The sequence below is a fragment of the Sparus aurata genome, chromosome 5 (assembly GCF_900880675.1).
Source record: "Sparus aurata chromosome 5, fSpaAur1.1, whole genome shotgun sequence".
In the NCBI taxonomy this organism is placed as follows: Eukaryota; Metazoa; Chordata; class Actinopteri; order Spariformes; family Sparidae; genus Sparus; species Sparus aurata.
The window spans coordinates 25632015-25649741 of NC_044191.1; the positions used below are offsets into that span (position 1 = coordinate 25632015).

The following is a 17727-nucleotide window of genomic DNA, read 5'->3' on the forward strand; positions in this document are numbered from 1 at the left end:
CGAGATGGTATTGTGCATGAGTGACAGGTGCGTGGGCGAATCCGCTTCGAGCTCGTTCGACATTGGGCGGGACCATGAAACTTCAAACCGCTCTGCAGCTACGCAGTGGGCTGTGCTGCGCCCACAGCTGTACACAATGACCCCAGAGAGTCAGGTGTAGAGGTAAGACAACTCTGTTTTTGTATGACCACAGCGCGACAAATGACAGCGAATGTGTTGTGTAACTTAATAATTACAAGTATAGTTAGTGACATAGCTAGCAAGGCTTTTAACAGTGAGCACTGCCGTTTTGAAACCCAGCTCGTGACAACTGGTACAGCCGGTTGCTGTCACTGTAATGTCCCGAATACAGCGTCAACAGCCATGTCGACGTGTGTTATCGATCAGATACTGGCTGAAATGTTTTGTTACTGACTTACATGTCACCTTGAAATGTCCTGTTCGTGTCCACTGTGCTCGTTTTAGCAACGGCAGTGGTGTCAGTGTCTATTGTTTTAGCTGTTAAACTCTAACTAATGTGAACACAGAAGAATTAGCAGTCACTATGCAGGAAACGTGTGCCTTCGTTTATGAGCTCGCTGCTCGGCAAGAAATCCAGCCTGAAGGTACAGAGTACACCCTGCTGTAATGCACTGATCGGAATGGTGTTATGCTGCCTTGAACCCAAACACTTAGTACTTTGCTTTTTGAATCTAGTTGCTCCTCAAAACCATCAAAATAAAACTGACTTATGGTCACAGTGTGGAAGCCTACATTAAATCTCATTTTGAAGCATGAATTCAGTATCATGTCCTAAACTACCCCCAGGATCAACATAGAAGAATAGTTTGTAAAAGGAGATTTAAGTGTGCTAACATTTGGAGCTCTCAAAACATTGGCTCATGGAATTACTTTTTAAGGCAATTACATTTTTAAGAAAGTAAAACCAAGCAAGGGAGGAGGGAGGTGTGTTGCTCATGCCAAACAGGACTGTACATCTAAAGCTAGAACAAAGCATTATTAATAGCATGAGGTTATAGATATGTGGACTAGTCGAGTGCATTCCTCTGCCAAGGCCCACCAGTCCCAATTTGTACTCACTCATACATACATACATACATACATGCATTCATAGATACCAGCTCCCTATGTAGAGAAACGCCCCATCTCATTTCCTTTAAGTAAGTGAGAAAAAATTGCACCAAAAAGTTCTATGCTGGTTCCAACACCTGTCCTCCATCCACGTTTCGCTGAAATCTCTTCCGTAGATTTTGTTATTTTGCTGGCAAACCAGCCAACCAACCAACAAACAATCGGACATTAGTTAAAAAAAATAACCTCAATGTTGGCTTTAATAATTCAAATTCAAACTAATAATACTATTAATAACAAGATGGGGTAAGTCTGTCTGTGATTGTACAAGCAAAGGCTTGTGTTTACTGGCGTAAAGAGGAAGACATGTTAGCAGTCTGTCTGTAAAGGGCTTGTCTAAGGACAGGAGCCCAGTTTTTGCAGGGCATGCATTTGCAAGCTTTCCTTCCCTCCCTGCTGCATTGCCACCAAACTCCATCAGAATATGAATAAGAATGTTGAGCTGGAACATAATGATACCTGTTGGGATGTTAAATATGGTTCTGCTATAGATGACTGGCCCGGGCTCTGTCTGGAAACTGTAGGGTTGCTGCAGCACAATCGTTTGAGGGCTGCTGCTCTTAAATATTATTTACTCAGGTCCAAGGTGCTCTAACCTGAGAGATAAATGTATTTGAACCATGCTGACACGGTGTCTGTACTTTCTCTCATTATAGCCTGTTTGTATGGTGTCATTGGTTCTGTTACCACCAGTTTATGTGTTGCCACAGAGCCTGGCTTCCTGCCATTTACCAGAGTAAAGCTGCTGTGCCTTTTCTCTCTCTGTTGGGAACTGCTGCTGCTCAACTATGCTGCAGTACAGTAAGTGCACACAATACAGTAACTATTAGCTTTATTGGAGAGTATAACACATAGAATACCCTGGTGTAACAGTTGCAGCCATGTTCAGCATGGTTCACAGACATCTGCCTGTGTCAGTTTGTTGTGTTTCACAGAATCATTGTACAATGCAGGTGTTTTTTTCTAAGATAATATAAGTAAACAGAGGGGTGATAAATGACTTTAACCATGCCAGCATGCAGTGTGGAGAGCTTTCAAGGTATTTTTAAATCTAGTTCATGGAGACTGTCAGAGGTGATAATTGGTTCCAAGATAAGGTGGACTGTCAAGCAAATAGCCTGTGCAATCTGGGTTACAACAGAATAACACTTGATTTGTATATCCCATACTGCTAATTTGGAATTTAGCTAGAATTTCTATTAATTATTTAGGAGGCTGGTATCTTTAAATGCAGTTTGGTGTGGATACTAGATATGGTGAGCTTAAAAATTATGATTAAGCAGTTATGGGTGGTTTAAAACTTAGACTAATACAGGCTATGGATTTGATAATGAATTAGGCTTCATGGAATGAAAGGGGACTGTTATGCCTTGGCGGTGGTATACGCTCTTTTGAGGGGCATTCTTTTTGTGTAGCAACCCTAACTTCAACTGACTGTTCATTTCTGACTGCCTCTGTCTGTCTGTTTTGCAGGTTTAAACAAATGAACCATAATTCAGATATGGAGACTTTGCTGCATATCGGCAGATAAACACTTGGCTGTCCTTCACATCCATTGCTGCCATTGTGAAGAAGTTATATACCAGACATTTTACCAAACACTAACAGCAAGTTAACTACAGCTGTCCACTGCCGCAACAAGCCTGCTTTTCTACACACCTCACTGCTTAAGTCTCCAGCATGTATCAGATTGTCCCGGCAGCTCCTGGGGAGCAGCAGATGGTCGGGGGAGCAGGTGGTTCTCCACTGAAGAAGAAACTCGCTCATGAAGGTCGGCCTCTGGTGATGGCCGGCATGTTGGGCTGTGTGTTAGTGCTGGCTGCTGTGGTCGCCTGGTGCTACTACTCTGCATCCCTACGCAAAGCTGAGCTGCTGAAGGCTGAGCTGTTGGACCTCAACAAGGATGGTTTTATCATTCGGAACCAAGTTGGGGCTGTCATCTTCAGTATGGCCTTCAGGTGGGTTCACTCTCAGGAGTATTTTTTTTAATGATAAATCTGCTTATGATTGTGTGTAGTGACTCAAATAATTAAGTGATACATGATTACGTGGTAAAGATTATCATGCTGATGTCATGGCTGTTACAGAGGAATCAAACTAGAACGTGACCAGAAAAATAGGAACACTGGTACACTGTAATGCAATTCGATGTGTTAATTGTCTGTAATAAATGGTTTGCTTGTGAAACTGACATCCAGTAAATCTCTTTTCCTATTTGCTCAACCAGTGGTTCCTCTCTGTGTGCTAAAAAGCACTACTGTGTGGATGGATAATGGAAAGTCAGATGAGACAGACACATGATTACCCCCTCAGGGAAGACTGATTTAGTCATGTCCTTTATCCACAGAGCTCACATTGACAGAATTAGCCACAGTGCAATCCCTGTAGTTGAAGAGAAATAGAGTGATATAACACAAAATAGAGTTATGTAATATATGTATAATGACACGCTATATCTTCTGCATTGTGATTGTATTTCATTCTTAGTTAGTCGAGCTTGAAATATGACATTTCTGCAAATAAAACTGGCTCAATTAGTACTGTGTGCTTAACAAGTTCACTGATATAATCTTTTCCTCGTTCAATGCTTCATCCTAGGTCGGGCACTCTGGATCTGGACTCTTGCTCAAAGGAGGGAAATCTCCTGAGCTGCACCCATTCAGATTCTGGAAAACTCAACTTCTTTATCCAGACAGTTCGACCTAAGGACACTGTGATGTGTTACCGTGTTCGCTGGGAGGAGCTGCAAAATAAGCAGTCAGTGGAGCATGCCATGGCCTATAATGACTCTCACTGGTATGGAGGGGCGGAGACAGCAACACAATACTGGCCTGTCAGGATCCAAGGAGAGGAGGAACCACAGCCCTTCATCACCAGTGATATCTACTCGAATAGGAACGCTTTCGGGGGAATTTTAGAACGCTATTGGCTGTCGTCCAATGCGACTGCCATCAAGATTAATGACTCGGTACCATTTCATTTGGGCTGGTCAGAGAAGGACAGGACGCTAAGGTTCCAGGCCCGATACCAGGATTCACCCTACAGACCACTAGTGGGTCATCAGGCCTTACCTGAACTCAGCTACAGAGTGTGTGTAGGGTCTGATGTTACCTCTATTCACAAATACATGGTGAGTATAGACGCGCTGTGTGGTTTGTTTCTATGGTCAGAGCAAAATCATCCATCTTATTAGCCAAATCCCATGCCAAGTCATAATTATGAGATAAAAAGTCTGAAATTTGAGACGAACAGTTAGAAATATGCAGGGTTCGTACGGGTGCTTGAAATCCTTGAAAGTGCTTGAATTTCAATGTTGTGTTTTCAAGGTCTGAAAAGTGCTTGGATTTTAGTTTAAGTGCTTGAAAGTGCTTGACATTATAACTCTGTGTCTTTTACAAAATTGCGATCGGACTGGATAACTAATTTCTAAAGTTTTTGCTATTATAGAATATAATTTTAGATGTTTACAGCATAATACAATGTACATAATTGTGATAAAAAGTGAAGAAAAAAATCACAAGTATATATATTCCTTTAGATACGTATTTTACCCCAGCAGTAAGGTGCTGGAAAATCTTAAAAATGACCCTTAAAAGTGCTTGAAAAGTGCTTGAATTTGACCTTGAAAAATGAAAAATTCACGAACCCTGAATATGAGACAAAATTGAAATAATGTTTTTTTTTTTAGAAATCTTTTTCGTTAACTTGTGGAAATGGGCTTCCATATTAAGTATCATAAAAGTAGTAAATTCAAAGTCTTGAGCATTTGGCACTTGAGCTTTTTTGGATCCAGAGGGAATTATTGCATTAACTGTATATTTGGATATGCACAAAATTAGTGCACCAAGAACACTTGAAAAGCTTGTGTTGGTTCTCTTCCAAGGACTTACTTACATAATGAACCAGCCTATCTGATTGGAAAGTATAACATAGCATAGCTAAATTAACAAGTAGCAAAAATGGAGTGAATATGACTGAAGCCGGTCTTGGTCGGATTGGATCATTTATATATCAAAACCATCATACAGGCCTACAGCTCAATTGTGAGTATTCATGTTTCTCTATTATATATCATTATAAAGACTATCTTTGGGTTTTTGACTGTTGATGAGCAAGCCATTTGAAGATATGGGACTGGGAAACTCATCTCCATTTACATTTTACAGACTAAATGATTGTTAATTAAAAATAGAATAACAAGATAATAGATTGATCAATAATAAAACCAGTTCTTAGTTGATGAGTAGCAAGGTTTTGAATCGGATTAGTTTTTTTTCTTACACCATTTTCTTGCCAAGATTGATGCCACTCTCATATCTTTGCGGTAAATGGCCAGTTAATTTAGCTTAGCATTAAGACCTGAAGCATGAGGTAACAGCTAGCTCAACTGGCTCTGTCCAAAGGTCAACAAAATCTGCCTACCAGCACTATTAATCCTCTTTAGTTTTATTTGTGACATTCTGAAAAGTTGTGGTTTTACCAGGGATGACTATTTCCTGGGAACCGCAACTTCCTACAGAGCCAGACTGGCTGTTTCCTTCTGTTTTCATAAACCATACTAGGCTAGACACAAAGGAAAACATTTTCAGTCATCTCATCCAACTCATGGTGAATTTTTCAAAATGTTAACTTTCTTGGGAACTAAATGTGCCTTATAGTAAAATATTTCATTGTGCATTCTTGAATGAAAAAAACAAAAACGTAGTAACCCCTGTAGTAAGTCTCTGTTCTGTATGCATTTGTTCTGCTCAGGTGCGGCGATATTTCCCAAAGCCTATCAAGGTCCCGTCACCTGAAGTGTTCAAACAACCATTGTGGTCCACATGGGCTCTCCATAAGACGGCTGTAACTCAGGAGAAGCTGCTGCGCTATGCCTCTGACATCACCAAGCATGGTTTCACATGCTCCCATCTTGAGCTGGATGACCGCTACACTGCAGACTATGGAGAGTTTGACTTTGACCCGCAGAAGTTCCCCAATGCTAGTGGTATGTTCGACAAACTCAGAGAGGACGGGTTTCTGGTATCGCTCTGGACACACCCTTTTATCAACTACGACTCCATTAACTTTGGTGTTGCCGTGGAGAAAGGACTGTTTGTCCGAGAGCCGAGCGGTGAGCTGCCAGCTCTTGTGCGCTGGTGGAACGGCATTGGAGGAATATTGGACTTTACCAACCCAGAAGCCCGTGAGTGGTATTCCTCACACCTGCGTACGCTCAAACTGCGCTATGATGTGACGTCCTTCAAGTTCGACGCAGGAGAGACTAGCTATCTCCCAGGCCAGTTCAGCACTCTGGTCCCACTGTCTGACCCCTCCACCTTCACCCGCCGCTACACAGAGATGGCCATACCATTCAGCGAGCGTGCAGAGCTGAGGGTGGGCTACCAGAGCCAGAACATCTCCTGCTTCTTCAGGATCATCGACAGAGACTCTGTGTGGGGTTATGAGCTCGGCCTCAAGTCCATCATCCCGACTGTTCTGACCATCAGCATTTTGGGCTACCAGTTTGTCTTACCTGATATGATCGGAGGGAATGCATATCCCAACCGCACCGCAGGTATGGTACTCTAAATTATGTGGCTATAGTTAGTTCTGGAGCTGAAAGTAAGTCTGACATGTGTGTGTCGTAATTAAGGTGGTGTAGACGGAAAAAATGGTCTGCCGGACCGAGAGCTGTACATCCGATGGTTGGAGCTGTCTGCTTTCATGCCAGCTATGCAGTTCTCTATACCACCGTGGGCCTACGACAATGAGGTGAGCAGTAGAAGGGTTGTATTAATTAGAAAATGTGAGACTTTTTTGATTCCTCACTTGGGAAATTCACTTGTTACAGCAGCGTCATTAGCAGAAGGAAAAAGGGATGAAGTGATAGATAATAATCAAACAAGAATAATAGAAATAACAATAATTTACATTCATTCACCTTTCATACACAGATATCAACAAGGGCTCAAAGGATAATTACACCCATGATTGTATTACTCACATGGTGTGTAATATACTAAAAGATTTAAATGAAAATATGAGTATAAATGCATCAGTTTTTTTTCTGTTTGTTATTTCCTGTCCTCTTATTACTAAATTAGAGCACAGGAAATAAACAAACAGTCAGAGTGTGAAACCTGCACACCTGCTTGCTTTCAGTTTTTTCTAACTTTATCAAATGTTGAGTCGTACTGAAGTACTGAACAGAACTGAGTGTGACATAAAACAATAAGGAATCGTAATTTGATCTTCAAACTGGTTGGAAGTGACATTGTTGGAGTGTATACAATTTATTTTCAGTTTCTTTTGTCATGCTGCCACTGGAGGGCACCATTGTTTGAACTTTCCAGTTCCACACACAGTAGTTGTTTGAGTGTATGAAATACTTATTTTTTCAAGATAACTTTCATACCACATTGAGACCAAAGTATGATCTGTGGCTTATATCTTGCCAAAATAGTCCATAAATTGTTTGCATAGTTTTGCTACTTCCCACAGGAATGTAAGGTGTGTCTGTGAGAGGTTTGTGTCCACAGGATGAGACTGAAAAATGCACAAAGATCTGTGACATTGAACACCTTTTTTGTCCTTCTTACTTTTATTGTTTCAGTTTAATTTATTCACTAAATGACTATTAAACACTAAATCTGAATATCAAACTGCCAACTTCTATGAGATCTGAGTTGTCAAAATGTTACAATGCTAATGTGAATTATTTGTAGACTGTATTTTGCCTCTCAGGCGACATACTGGAGCTATCATACATGCATAGAGGTTTTGCATAAACCATATGCTAGTTTAGTTCGCTTGTGTGCACAAAACTCAGCTTTTTTTACGCTTCTGGCGTCACTGACTCATGACCGCTCCCTCTCTCTTATTCAAATAGGATTCTAAATGCATTTACATCAGGCAAACAATGTACAAGGTCATTATACCACACTACATTTCAGTGGAAATACTTCATAAAAACAAACAATTATTGCCTCGTGCTCAGTAAGGATGGCACATGTGGTCTCTAACATGCTTGAGCTGAACATTTTGTATTCACATAGGGACAAATCCAACAAAAGTCATCTAATGACAGTTTTCATTCGGAGCAAGTCTAGACCCTACTATTTACGGAGACCCAGCAACTTATTGAAACCAGCCATTGTGCTCCACTATGATGCTAATACCTTATCTTTCTGCAGGTGGTACAGATAGCGCAGAAGTTCACAGAGCTCCATGAGAATCTGGTGGCTCCAAGGGTTCTCGAACTAGCAGGGGAAGTTCTCGATACAGGGGATCCAATCATCAGGCCCCTCTGGTGGATCGCCAATGATGACGAGGCAGCCTATAAGATTGACTCCCAGTTCCTGATTGGTGATGACCTGATGGTGGCTCCGGTATTAGAGCCGGGAAAGCAAGAGAGGGACATTTACCTGCCTGCGGGACGATGGAGAAGCTACAAGGGGGAACATTTTGATAAAGGCCCCATGTACCTCACTGACTACCCTGTGGACCTGGACGAGATAGCTTTCTTTACATGGGTTCACTGAAGAAGCTACAGAATTAAAGACGCGCAGACACACACACACAAACACACACACACACACACACACACACACACACACACTATTTGCACATGTACCTTCTCGTGAGCACACATGCCAAGAAGTAGCAGAGGATGTTTGTTTTTCAAAGGGAAATGACCACTAGGGACCTGCTGCCTCAGCAGAACGTGATTTTGGTGACGGTTAACCTCATGTCAAACTGCTCTTTATCTGGACATCTGCCTGCAGATTATAGCCATCCAAAGACCTTCAATGAAACTTGTATTCTCTTGTTCCATCCTTAAGCTGATCCTCATCCTCGTGCCTTCCACAGCCGATAGTAAAACCGATCTCAGATTGTATCGTCACCGCAATCGTCTTCCACCTAATGGACATTCAGATTTTTTTGTCCCAGAGCTTGAATGGTTTGGTTTTATGGTGAAAGTTCACTTTATGTCTTTCTGCCTGAATTTTCTTTATCAGGTTCTACATTAAATGGGCAATAAGGTAGATTGATACAGATGTGTCTTCATTGTGGCTTGACAGGGTTTGGCACTGGCAATAAAAACAAACTTTGATTTGGACAGATGGGCTTCTGTTCAAAAGGGCATGCCTCACCTTATGTCAACATTGCGACTACTGTATTGTAGAAAATGTCTACTCTCCTTACTACCTATGTTTAAGCTAACATGCATTAATTTGCACTGAGTGCAAAATGCAAATCATTTCTATTCCCTTGCTATAAACTATGTATGAACTCCTTTCTTTAGATTTGTGGATGATTTTTGAATGTATATAGATTAATGCGATTCTGGGTTTAATTTGTGGTTCTAATCATGACTTAGGTTTTTGTCAGCATTCCTCGATCTATTGTGCCATTCTGTCATTTCAGTGCCAAAATCTACTGCTTGATGCTGTTTTAATCTGCAAGTTAAAGTCACAGCTCAGGGTAGATTTAAAAGTTAAAACCTTTTTGTGTTAGACTTCATTTTGCTGATCCAAAGCAAGAAATAGATTTATTATACCTATACAACTGGTTTGCCTTGTAAAAATGTTCTCAAAGTTGCCATAAATAATTGCTGTCCATGTCCTCATGACTTTATTTGCCTTATCAGCTTAATTAAGCTATGCCAACCTAAGTACAGAGAAGAGTGATAGGACACCTCTGTGTCACACTGATATGATCAATGCTTTGCACCTTCACATTGGGGCGCTGTCGAAGAGTGTTATTGTAAAAATGAGACACGTGCCAGCTGAATATATGTCTGTGTATATTCTGGCATGGGACAAAAGCACAGTAATACACTCTTTGTTAAGTCATCCAAATGCCTTGCTTGAAAAATAACTAAACTATATAAGACAGCGTCGGGACTGTGTTTGAAATGTGTAAGCAACTGCAAATAAAATCTGTTTAGAACATGTTTAAAATTCTCCTGATGGTTTTTGGTTTGTTAATAAATGAAACGCTCTTGCTGTATATTAGTGGTCTTTGTGTTGCGGAATTGCCGTTGTGTTTTCTAACTGTTGTAATTTGTACCTGTTGGCCACCGCACAATATGGCATGGCTTCCCGGCATTAAAATTGCCCGGACAGCTCAAATTATAAAAGTTAAATAAAATATTTTGAGATGCTCAAAAATGTGTTTGATCTTCCTGAGGACTTGGTCAACATGTCCACCACAGACCATATTCACATTGTGGCTGTTTTCCCCAAGGAATCATCATCAGGATGGAAAGCTTGAATGTTTCCGTGTGTTATACTGCTGTTTACAAAGTTGTAAATGGATACCAAGTCCCATTAGATCTTCACTGCCTCAGTCACTGATCAATCAGGCAGCGGTGAAATGACAACTATTTTTTATTACTTACAATGACCTGCAACCTTGAACATCGCAGTATGACACCATCCCATCATTAGAACTTTCCACCCTGAGCCAAACGTCTGAGGAAAATGGCCGCCGTGTGTATGTTTAGTTTGGTATATATGTGAGAAATTGAACATGATTTTGTTTACTTGTTAATATTAGAATCAGCTACATTTGATGACAGTGATGCATGTGCATTAGAGTGATGTGTGAGGAAAAACAGAAGTGCAACAGCATTTTCAGTCAATATCAATGGCAATGCCCCATCGGTGCTTCTGACAGGTAGGGCAGTCGAGTGCCATTTGTGTGAGTGTGTTTGTAAATCGTTGAACGAGAGGCAAATTGTAAAGCACTTTGTTTGGTCAGCTAGAAAAGTGTGTTGGTTTTTCCTTTAACTCATTCAACCTGTCTATATGTGTGTTTATCGTGGGTTTACAGGGCTTACAGACACTATGATGTGGACAGCTGCACTCCTGCTCAGGGGTCATGTTGCACCTATAGGACAACATGAATACTTTTGTAATTTGTACCCTTCAGACAAATACTGTTGAGGGTACACACAACCAAGGCATGTCTGTAAATGTGGATCAAAAGGCAAACTAAAGGGAGGGATCAGATAAAAGAACAGCAGACGGCACTCATAGCTCTCAGCAACTTTAATTGAACAGTGTTTAGATCTAACATACATCATCATCAACTGAATAACAGAGGTTGGTATTATATAATATCTAATGATTATTAAAAGTCATAAAGAAACTTCCAGAAAAAAGTAAAAAAAAAAAAAAAGTATCATAAAAACTGCTACATAAAAAAACATAGAAACTCAACTTCCAGGTGGTGCCAAAGTTAGAAATACTCAAACCTCACAAGCAGCAGCTTTATCTTGTAAATTAGAAAGCAAATTCTGAAGAAACAAATGTAGAATTTGGATTAATGTTACTCATGTACACAGAAACTAACTGACCAACCACAGAAAATACTGTGTTCATGAATTTTTGGAATTTGTGCATTGATCTTGGAATACAAGCCTTTTATTTTTCCTGAGCTGTAAAGACTGGGAGAGACAAACAAGTCAAATGCTCTCCAGAGCTTCAGAGTAAGACTGAGGTGATGGTTGAGGACACCAGCAGGAGGAGCACGCTGGAGCCAGTGGTAATGGCGCCGTTACACAAGTCGGTTGAACAGCAAACGGAGGAGCTTTCACATACAGCACTGCTAAAGCAGCTCCGTGTGACAACATCTGCGAGACGATGGAAAAGCCTCAGTTTCATCATCAATAACAACAAAAACGAGCAGGCTTTCAGTGCAGCAATGTGTCAGCTCAGGTCATTTATCTTTGTCATGTTCAATGTTAGATATAACTCCTTTTGTTTTGGAATAACAACTTACCGCCCGTGACAATACTGGCACAACAGTCAAAGTCAGCAGGGCATGTCATGACTTTTGTGCAGGAGTTTGGGTTGGCGAAAGCACAAAGGTAGCATCTCAATCCATATGCTACACAGAAATACAAAATACTGTCACCCACATGAGTTAAGACACTCCCCATGTAATTGTTTTAAACAATTACACATTTAAACAAAGAAACAAATGAGCTTTCAAACATGAATATTAACTCTCTTAAAAGCAACTGGAAAATGAAACTTTACACTACAGAGAGGATGTGATGCACATTTCTCAACAAAGGTTAATTGGTTTAAATCTGACCAGTGCCACCATTGAAACATACTTCCATAATTTCAAACACCATTCTTTAAATGTATTTATCCATTTAATAAAAAAAACATGTATATACATAAAATGCAGTGAAAATGAATGATCACACTTTTAACTCAGGAAGCCATTACTTAATTAGGTTTAACCATACCTTTCACACGTGTTCTTACCTGCAGACAGAGTCGCCAGGAGGACCAGGACTCCAAAACCCTTCATCGTGAACGCAAAGTATGCAAACAATAACAGACGTTTTTAATCAATCCTGTGAGGAGAAAATCAGAGCGAACATGTGAAATCTTACAAATTGGGTCCGAGGAATGCTAATGATGCTAATTAGGAGGAATGCTGATAATGCTAATTACGATGCTAATGTAAATTATTTGAAAACTGTATTTTGCCTCTCAGGCGACATAAACTGCGTGGAGGTTGAACGTAAACCATAAACCAGCTTAATTCGCATTGTGTGCACAAAACTCACAGCTTTTTTTAGTCTTCTGCGTCACTGACCTCTGTCCGCTCCCTCTCTCTCATTCAAATCGGATTCAAAGGGCCTCCAGGCAAAAACGGTACGAAGTCACTATACCACACTATCTTTCAGTGGAAAGATGTAAAGCTATGTAAAGACATAATGGAGTAAAGACGTCCTGATCAGAGAGTGATGTCACACTCCCTCTCTGTGTGTTGTTATGGAACCTCTCGGTTTTTGGTTATGGATAGTTGGTCTGGCTGCACGTGCTTGTGAGCCCCCTCCCTTCAGAACTGTTGGACCGTCCCATTTAAAAACAGCAAGCAGGGTTGCCAAGTCCGCGGTTTTTGCCGCAGAATTGGGCTGCTTTTGAAATGTTGAAGGTTAGGTACCCTCTAAGGCAGGGCTTACAGACACTATGATGTGGACAGCGGCACTCCTGCTCAGGGGTCATGCCACACCTATAGGACAACATGAATACTTTTGTAATTTGTACCCTTCAGACAAAAACTGTTAAGGGTACACACAACCAAGGCATGTTTAGAAGTGTTGGTCAAAAGGCAAACTAAAGGCAGGGATCAGATAAAAGATCAGCAAACGGCACGCATAGCTCTCACAGCAATTTTAATTGAGCAGTGTTTTAATCTAACAGACATCATCATCATCATAATTAGCATATCAAAGCTGAATAACAGAGGTTGATATTAAACTATACAATATCCAATCATTACTATAAATCATAAAGAAACTTCCAGAAAAAAACAATTATCATAAAAACTACAACTTAGAAAGCATATATAACTCAACCACCAGGTGGTGCCAAAGTTGGAAATACTCAGACCTCACCTGGAGCGGCTTTATCTTGTAAATTTGAAAGCAAATTCTGAAGAAATAAATGCAGAATTTGTATTAATGTTGCTCATGCATACAGAAACTAACTGAGCAACCACAGAAAATACAGTGTTCATTAAAAAAGCTGCAGAGAGACAAAAAAGACAAATGCTCTTCGGAGCTTCAGAGAAAGACTGAGGTGATGGCTGAGGACAGCAGCAGGAGGAGCACACTGGAGCCAGTGGTAATGGCGTCGTTACACAAGTCGGTTGAGCAGCAATTGGCGGCGCTTACACATGCAGCACTGGTATAGCAGCTCCGTGTGACGAGATCTGCGAGATATGATGGAAAAGTCTCCATTTCATCAACAACAACAACAACAAAAACGAGCAGGCTTTCAGTGCAGCAATGTGTCAACTCAGGTCACTTATCTTTGTCATGTTCAATATGAGCTATAAATCCTTCTGATGTGGAAGAACAACTTACCACCTGTGACAACATTGGCACAACGGTCCAAGCCGGTAGGGCATGTCATGACTTCTGTGCAGGAGTTTGGGTTGGCCAAAGCGCATACGTAGCATCTCAACCCATACACTACACAGAAATAGAGAATACTATCACACACATGGACTAAGACACTCCAAATATAATTGTTTTACACAATTACACATTTTCACATTTAAACAAAAAAACAAAACAAATGGGCTTTCAAACATGAATATTAACTCTCTTAAAAGCAATTGGAAAATGAAACCTTACACTACAGAGAGGATGTTACGCAAATTTCTCAACAAAGGTTAAATGGTTCAAATCTGACCAGTGCCACCATTGAAACACGCTTCCATCATTTCAACACCATTCTTTTAATGTGTTCATCCATTTAAAAAAAAAAAAAAATCAATATTAATACATAAATGCAATGAAAATTAATGATCCCACTTTAATTTAGGACGCCATTACTTTATTAGGTTTAACCATACCTTTGACACATCCGTAACTTTGATCTGTTTGTGTGATGTTGTTACCTGCAGACAGAGTCGCCAGGAGGACCAGAACTCCAAAAACCTTCATCGTGAACCCAAATTATTAAAAAAATAATAAGACTTTTTAATAAATCCTATGAGAAGAGAATCAGAGCGAATATGTGAAATCCTACCAAGCTTGGCTTTTATAGTCCAACCTCCTACACTTCTTGAGCTTCTCTCAAAGCTCCTCCCAGTGAACGCATGGAAAAAAATCACTGATCCACCAGAGACAGGTGAAGGAAAAATAAGAAGGAATCCCAGATCTATGTTTCTGACAGCAGTGGATGAGAAAGAAAATATAGATTTTGTAAACTGTGACTAGACTGGGTCTACTGAATATCCAACTGCCAACATTTGGAAAAAGCTCTGAGTTGTCAATAAGGAAACAATGCTAATGTGAATCATTTGAAAAATGTATTTTGCCTCTCAGGCGACATACAAAATGCCTGGAGGTTGAGCATAAACCATAGCAGCTTAATTTGCATTGTGTGCACAAAAATCACAGCTTTTTTTTAGGCTTCTGGCGTCACTGACTTCTGACCGCTCCCTCTCTCTCTCATTCAAATCGGATTCAAAAGGCCTCCAGGCAAACAAGGTATGAAGTCATCGTACCACACTCAGTGGAAAGATGGAAATCTGTGTTTCTCGGTTTTTTGTTTTGGATAGTTGGTCTGGCTGCACGTGTAAGTTAGTGCATGTGAGCCCCCTCCCTTCAGAACTGACGGACCATTCTGTTAAGAAATCGATACAGTGAGCAGAGTTGCCAAGTCCGCGGTTTTTCCGCAGAATTGAGCTACTTTTGAATTGTTGAAGATTAGGTTCCCTCTTTTCCTGAAGTACAGCGTCACTTGGCATAGTCCAGAAGAGGATTACTGTATTACATGTCCCGTTTTTAGAGGATGATTCCTCTGTACTTCGAAACACCTGCTGCTGCTGAGAACAGCAGAAGTGGAGAGAGTGGGACGCATGGGGGGTGGAGAGAGTCGGAAGGTGTAGCCTCACACGTGTTCTTACCTGCAGACAGAGTCGCCAGGAGGACCAGGACTCCAAAACCCTTCATGTGTCCCCAAGTGCAGTCGGCAAAACCATCAAGCACTACGACGAAACTGGCTCACATGAGGCCCCAGGAAAGGAAGACCAAGAGTCACCTCTGCTACTGAGGATAAGTTCACCTGAGTCACCAGCCTCAGAAATCACAGGTTAACAGCACCTCAGATTAGAGCCCAGATGAATGCCACACAGAGTTCTAGTAGCAGACACATCTCCACATCAACTGTTCAGAGGAAACTGTGCAAATCAGGCCTTTATGGTCAAATAGCTGCTAAAAAGCCACTACTAAGGAAAAGAAACAAGCAGAAGAGATTTGTTTGGGCCAAGAAACACAAGGAATGGACATTAGACCAGTGGAAATCTGTGCTTTGGTCTGATGAGTCCAAATTTCTAAGGGTTATCGAACTAGCAGGGGAGGTTCTCGATACAGGGGATCCAATCATAAGGCCCCTCTGGTGGATCACCAATAACGACGAGGCAGCCTATAAGATTGACTCCTGATTGAGGGTGACCTGGGATTATAACATATTTAAAATTCTTCTGATGGTTATTTTGTTTGTTAAAAAATGAAAAGTTTTTGCTGTATATTGGTGGTCTTTGTGTTGCAGACTTGCAATCGAGTTTTCGGATGATTTGCACTTGGTGACCACTGCACAATATGGCTCGACTTCCTGGCTTTAGAATTGCCTGGATGATTCAAATTATGACATGTAAATATAATATATTTTGTAAGGGCTGAAATACTGAAAAATGTGTTTGGTGTTTACAGATGTCTTTTTGCCACTAAGAGAGTTGGCTTCAAAGCATCTTCTTGAGGAATTGGTCAACATGTCCACCACAGACCATATTCACAATGTGGCTGTTTTCCCCAAGGAATCATCAGGGTGGAAAGCTTGAATGTTTCCATGTGTTATGCTGTTGTTTACCAAGTTGGAAATGGATACCAAGTCCCATTAGATCTTCACTGCCTCAGTCACTGATCAATCAGGCAGCAGTGAAATGGCGATTTTGCATTACTTACGTTTATACGACCTTCCACCTTGAACATCGCAGTATGACATCATCCAATCATTAGAACTTTCCACCCTGAGCCAGACATCAGAGGAAAATGGCCGCCATGTGAATGTTTGGTTTGGTATATATGTGAGAAAATGAATGATGTTGTTTACTTGTTGATGTTAGAATCAGCTACATTTGATGACAGTGATGCTTGTGCATGAGGGTGATGTGTGAGGAAAAACAGAAGTGCAACAGCATTTTCAATCAGTATCAATGGCAATCCCCCATCGGTGCTCTGATAGGTAGGGCAGTTGAGTGCCATATGTGTGAGTCTGTTTGTAAAGGGTTGAACGAGAGGCAAATTGTAAAGCACTTTGTTTGGTAAGCCAACCTGTCTATCTGTGTGTTTATCGTGTCTTTACAGGGCTTACAGACACTATGATGTGGATAGAGGCACTCCTGCTCAGGGGTCATGCCACACCTATATGACAACATGAATACTTTTGTAATTTGTACCCTTCAGACAAACACTGTTAAGGGTACACACAACCAAAGCATGTCTGTAAATGTTGATCAAAAGTCGAACTAAAGGCAGGGATCAGATAAAAGATCAGCAAATGGCACTCACAGCTCTCAGCAACTTTAATTGAGCAGTGTTTTGTTCTAACAGACATCATCATCATCATCATTATCATCATCATCATCATCATCATCATCAGGCATGATTATATAACCACAACAAAGCTGAAAAACAGAGGCTGATATTGTTATACAATATCTAATTATTATTATAAATCATAAAGAAACTTCCAGAAAAAAACAAATATCATAAAAACTACCGCATAGAAAGCATAGATAACTCAACTACCAGGTGGTACCAAAGTTAGAAATACTCAGACCTCACCTGGAGCTGCTTTATCTTGTACATTTGAAAGCAAATTCTGAAGAAATAACAGAGAATTTGGATTAATGTTACTCATGCATACAGAAACTAGCTGAGCAACCACAGAAAATACAGAGTTCATAAAAAAAGCCAGAGAGACAAGAAAGGGACAAGAGAGGGACATAAAGTACCTTGCCATGCAGCAGTACTTTTATATCCCACTCTATCTAATTACAAAGAATGCT

General features: G+C 40.7%; 3 protein-coding genes across 6 annotated transcripts; 1 reads left to right on the top strand and 2 right to left on the bottom strand.

The window, feature by feature from the left end:
- The first annotated feature begins 10 nt into the window (after positions 1–10).
- LOC115581891 (myogenesis-regulating glycosidase-like) lies at positions 11–10286 on the top strand. 3 transcript variants are annotated; one of them, XM_030417400.1, is made up of 7 exons: positions 11–162; positions 1842–1932; positions 2605–3089; positions 3730–4261; positions 5884–6688; positions 6767–6885; positions 8307–10286. In XM_030417400.1, exons 3-7 carry the CDS (start codon positions 2812–2814, stop codon positions 8652–8654), a joined length of 2082 nt encoding a protein of 693 aa, XP_030273260.1. In that variant the 5' UTR covers positions 11–162; positions 1842–1932; positions 2605–2811; the 3' UTR covers positions 8655–10286. The 3 variants fall into 3 exon arrangements, with proteins under 3 accessions (XP_030273260.1, XP_030273261.1, XP_030273262.1); XM_030417402.1 differs by having other exon boundaries at positions 86–162; positions 1788–1932; XM_030417401.1 differs by lacking the exon at positions 1842–1932 and having other exon boundaries at positions 48–162.
- Positions 10287–11150: 864 nt separating this feature from the next.
- LOC115581132 (three-finger toxin MALT0070C-like) lies at positions 11151–13080 on the bottom strand. Of its 2 annotated transcripts, none has more exons than XR_003983993.1 (4): positions 12736–13080; positions 12399–12490; positions 11902–12009; positions 11151–11752 (listed from the first exon to the last, which is right to left on the bottom strand). XR_003983993.1 is itself a non-coding variant. In XM_030416001.1 (4 exons), the coding sequence occupies exons 1-4, from the start codon at positions 12757–12759 to the stop codon at positions 11604–11606; spliced, it is 321 nt and encodes a 106-aa protein (XP_030271861.1). In that variant the 5' UTR covers positions 12760–13076; the 3' UTR covers positions 11151–11603. The 2 variants fall into 2 exon arrangements, 1 of the variants encoding a protein (XP_030271861.1); XM_030416001.1 differs by having other exon boundaries at positions 12399–12438; positions 12736–13076.
- A 221-nt stretch (positions 13081–13301) lies between these two features.
- On the bottom strand, positions 13302–14668 carry LOC115581134 (three-finger toxin MALT0070C-like). The gene is made up of 3 exons (XM_030416003.1): positions 14551–14668; positions 14012–14119; positions 13302–13857 (listed from the first exon to the last, which is right to left on the bottom strand). Exons 1-3 carry the CDS (start codon positions 14594–14596, stop codon positions 13709–13711), a joined length of 303 nt encoding a protein of 100 aa, XP_030271863.1. The 5' UTR covers positions 14597–14668; the 3' UTR covers positions 13302–13708.
- Positions 14669–17727: the final 3059 nt, after the last annotated feature.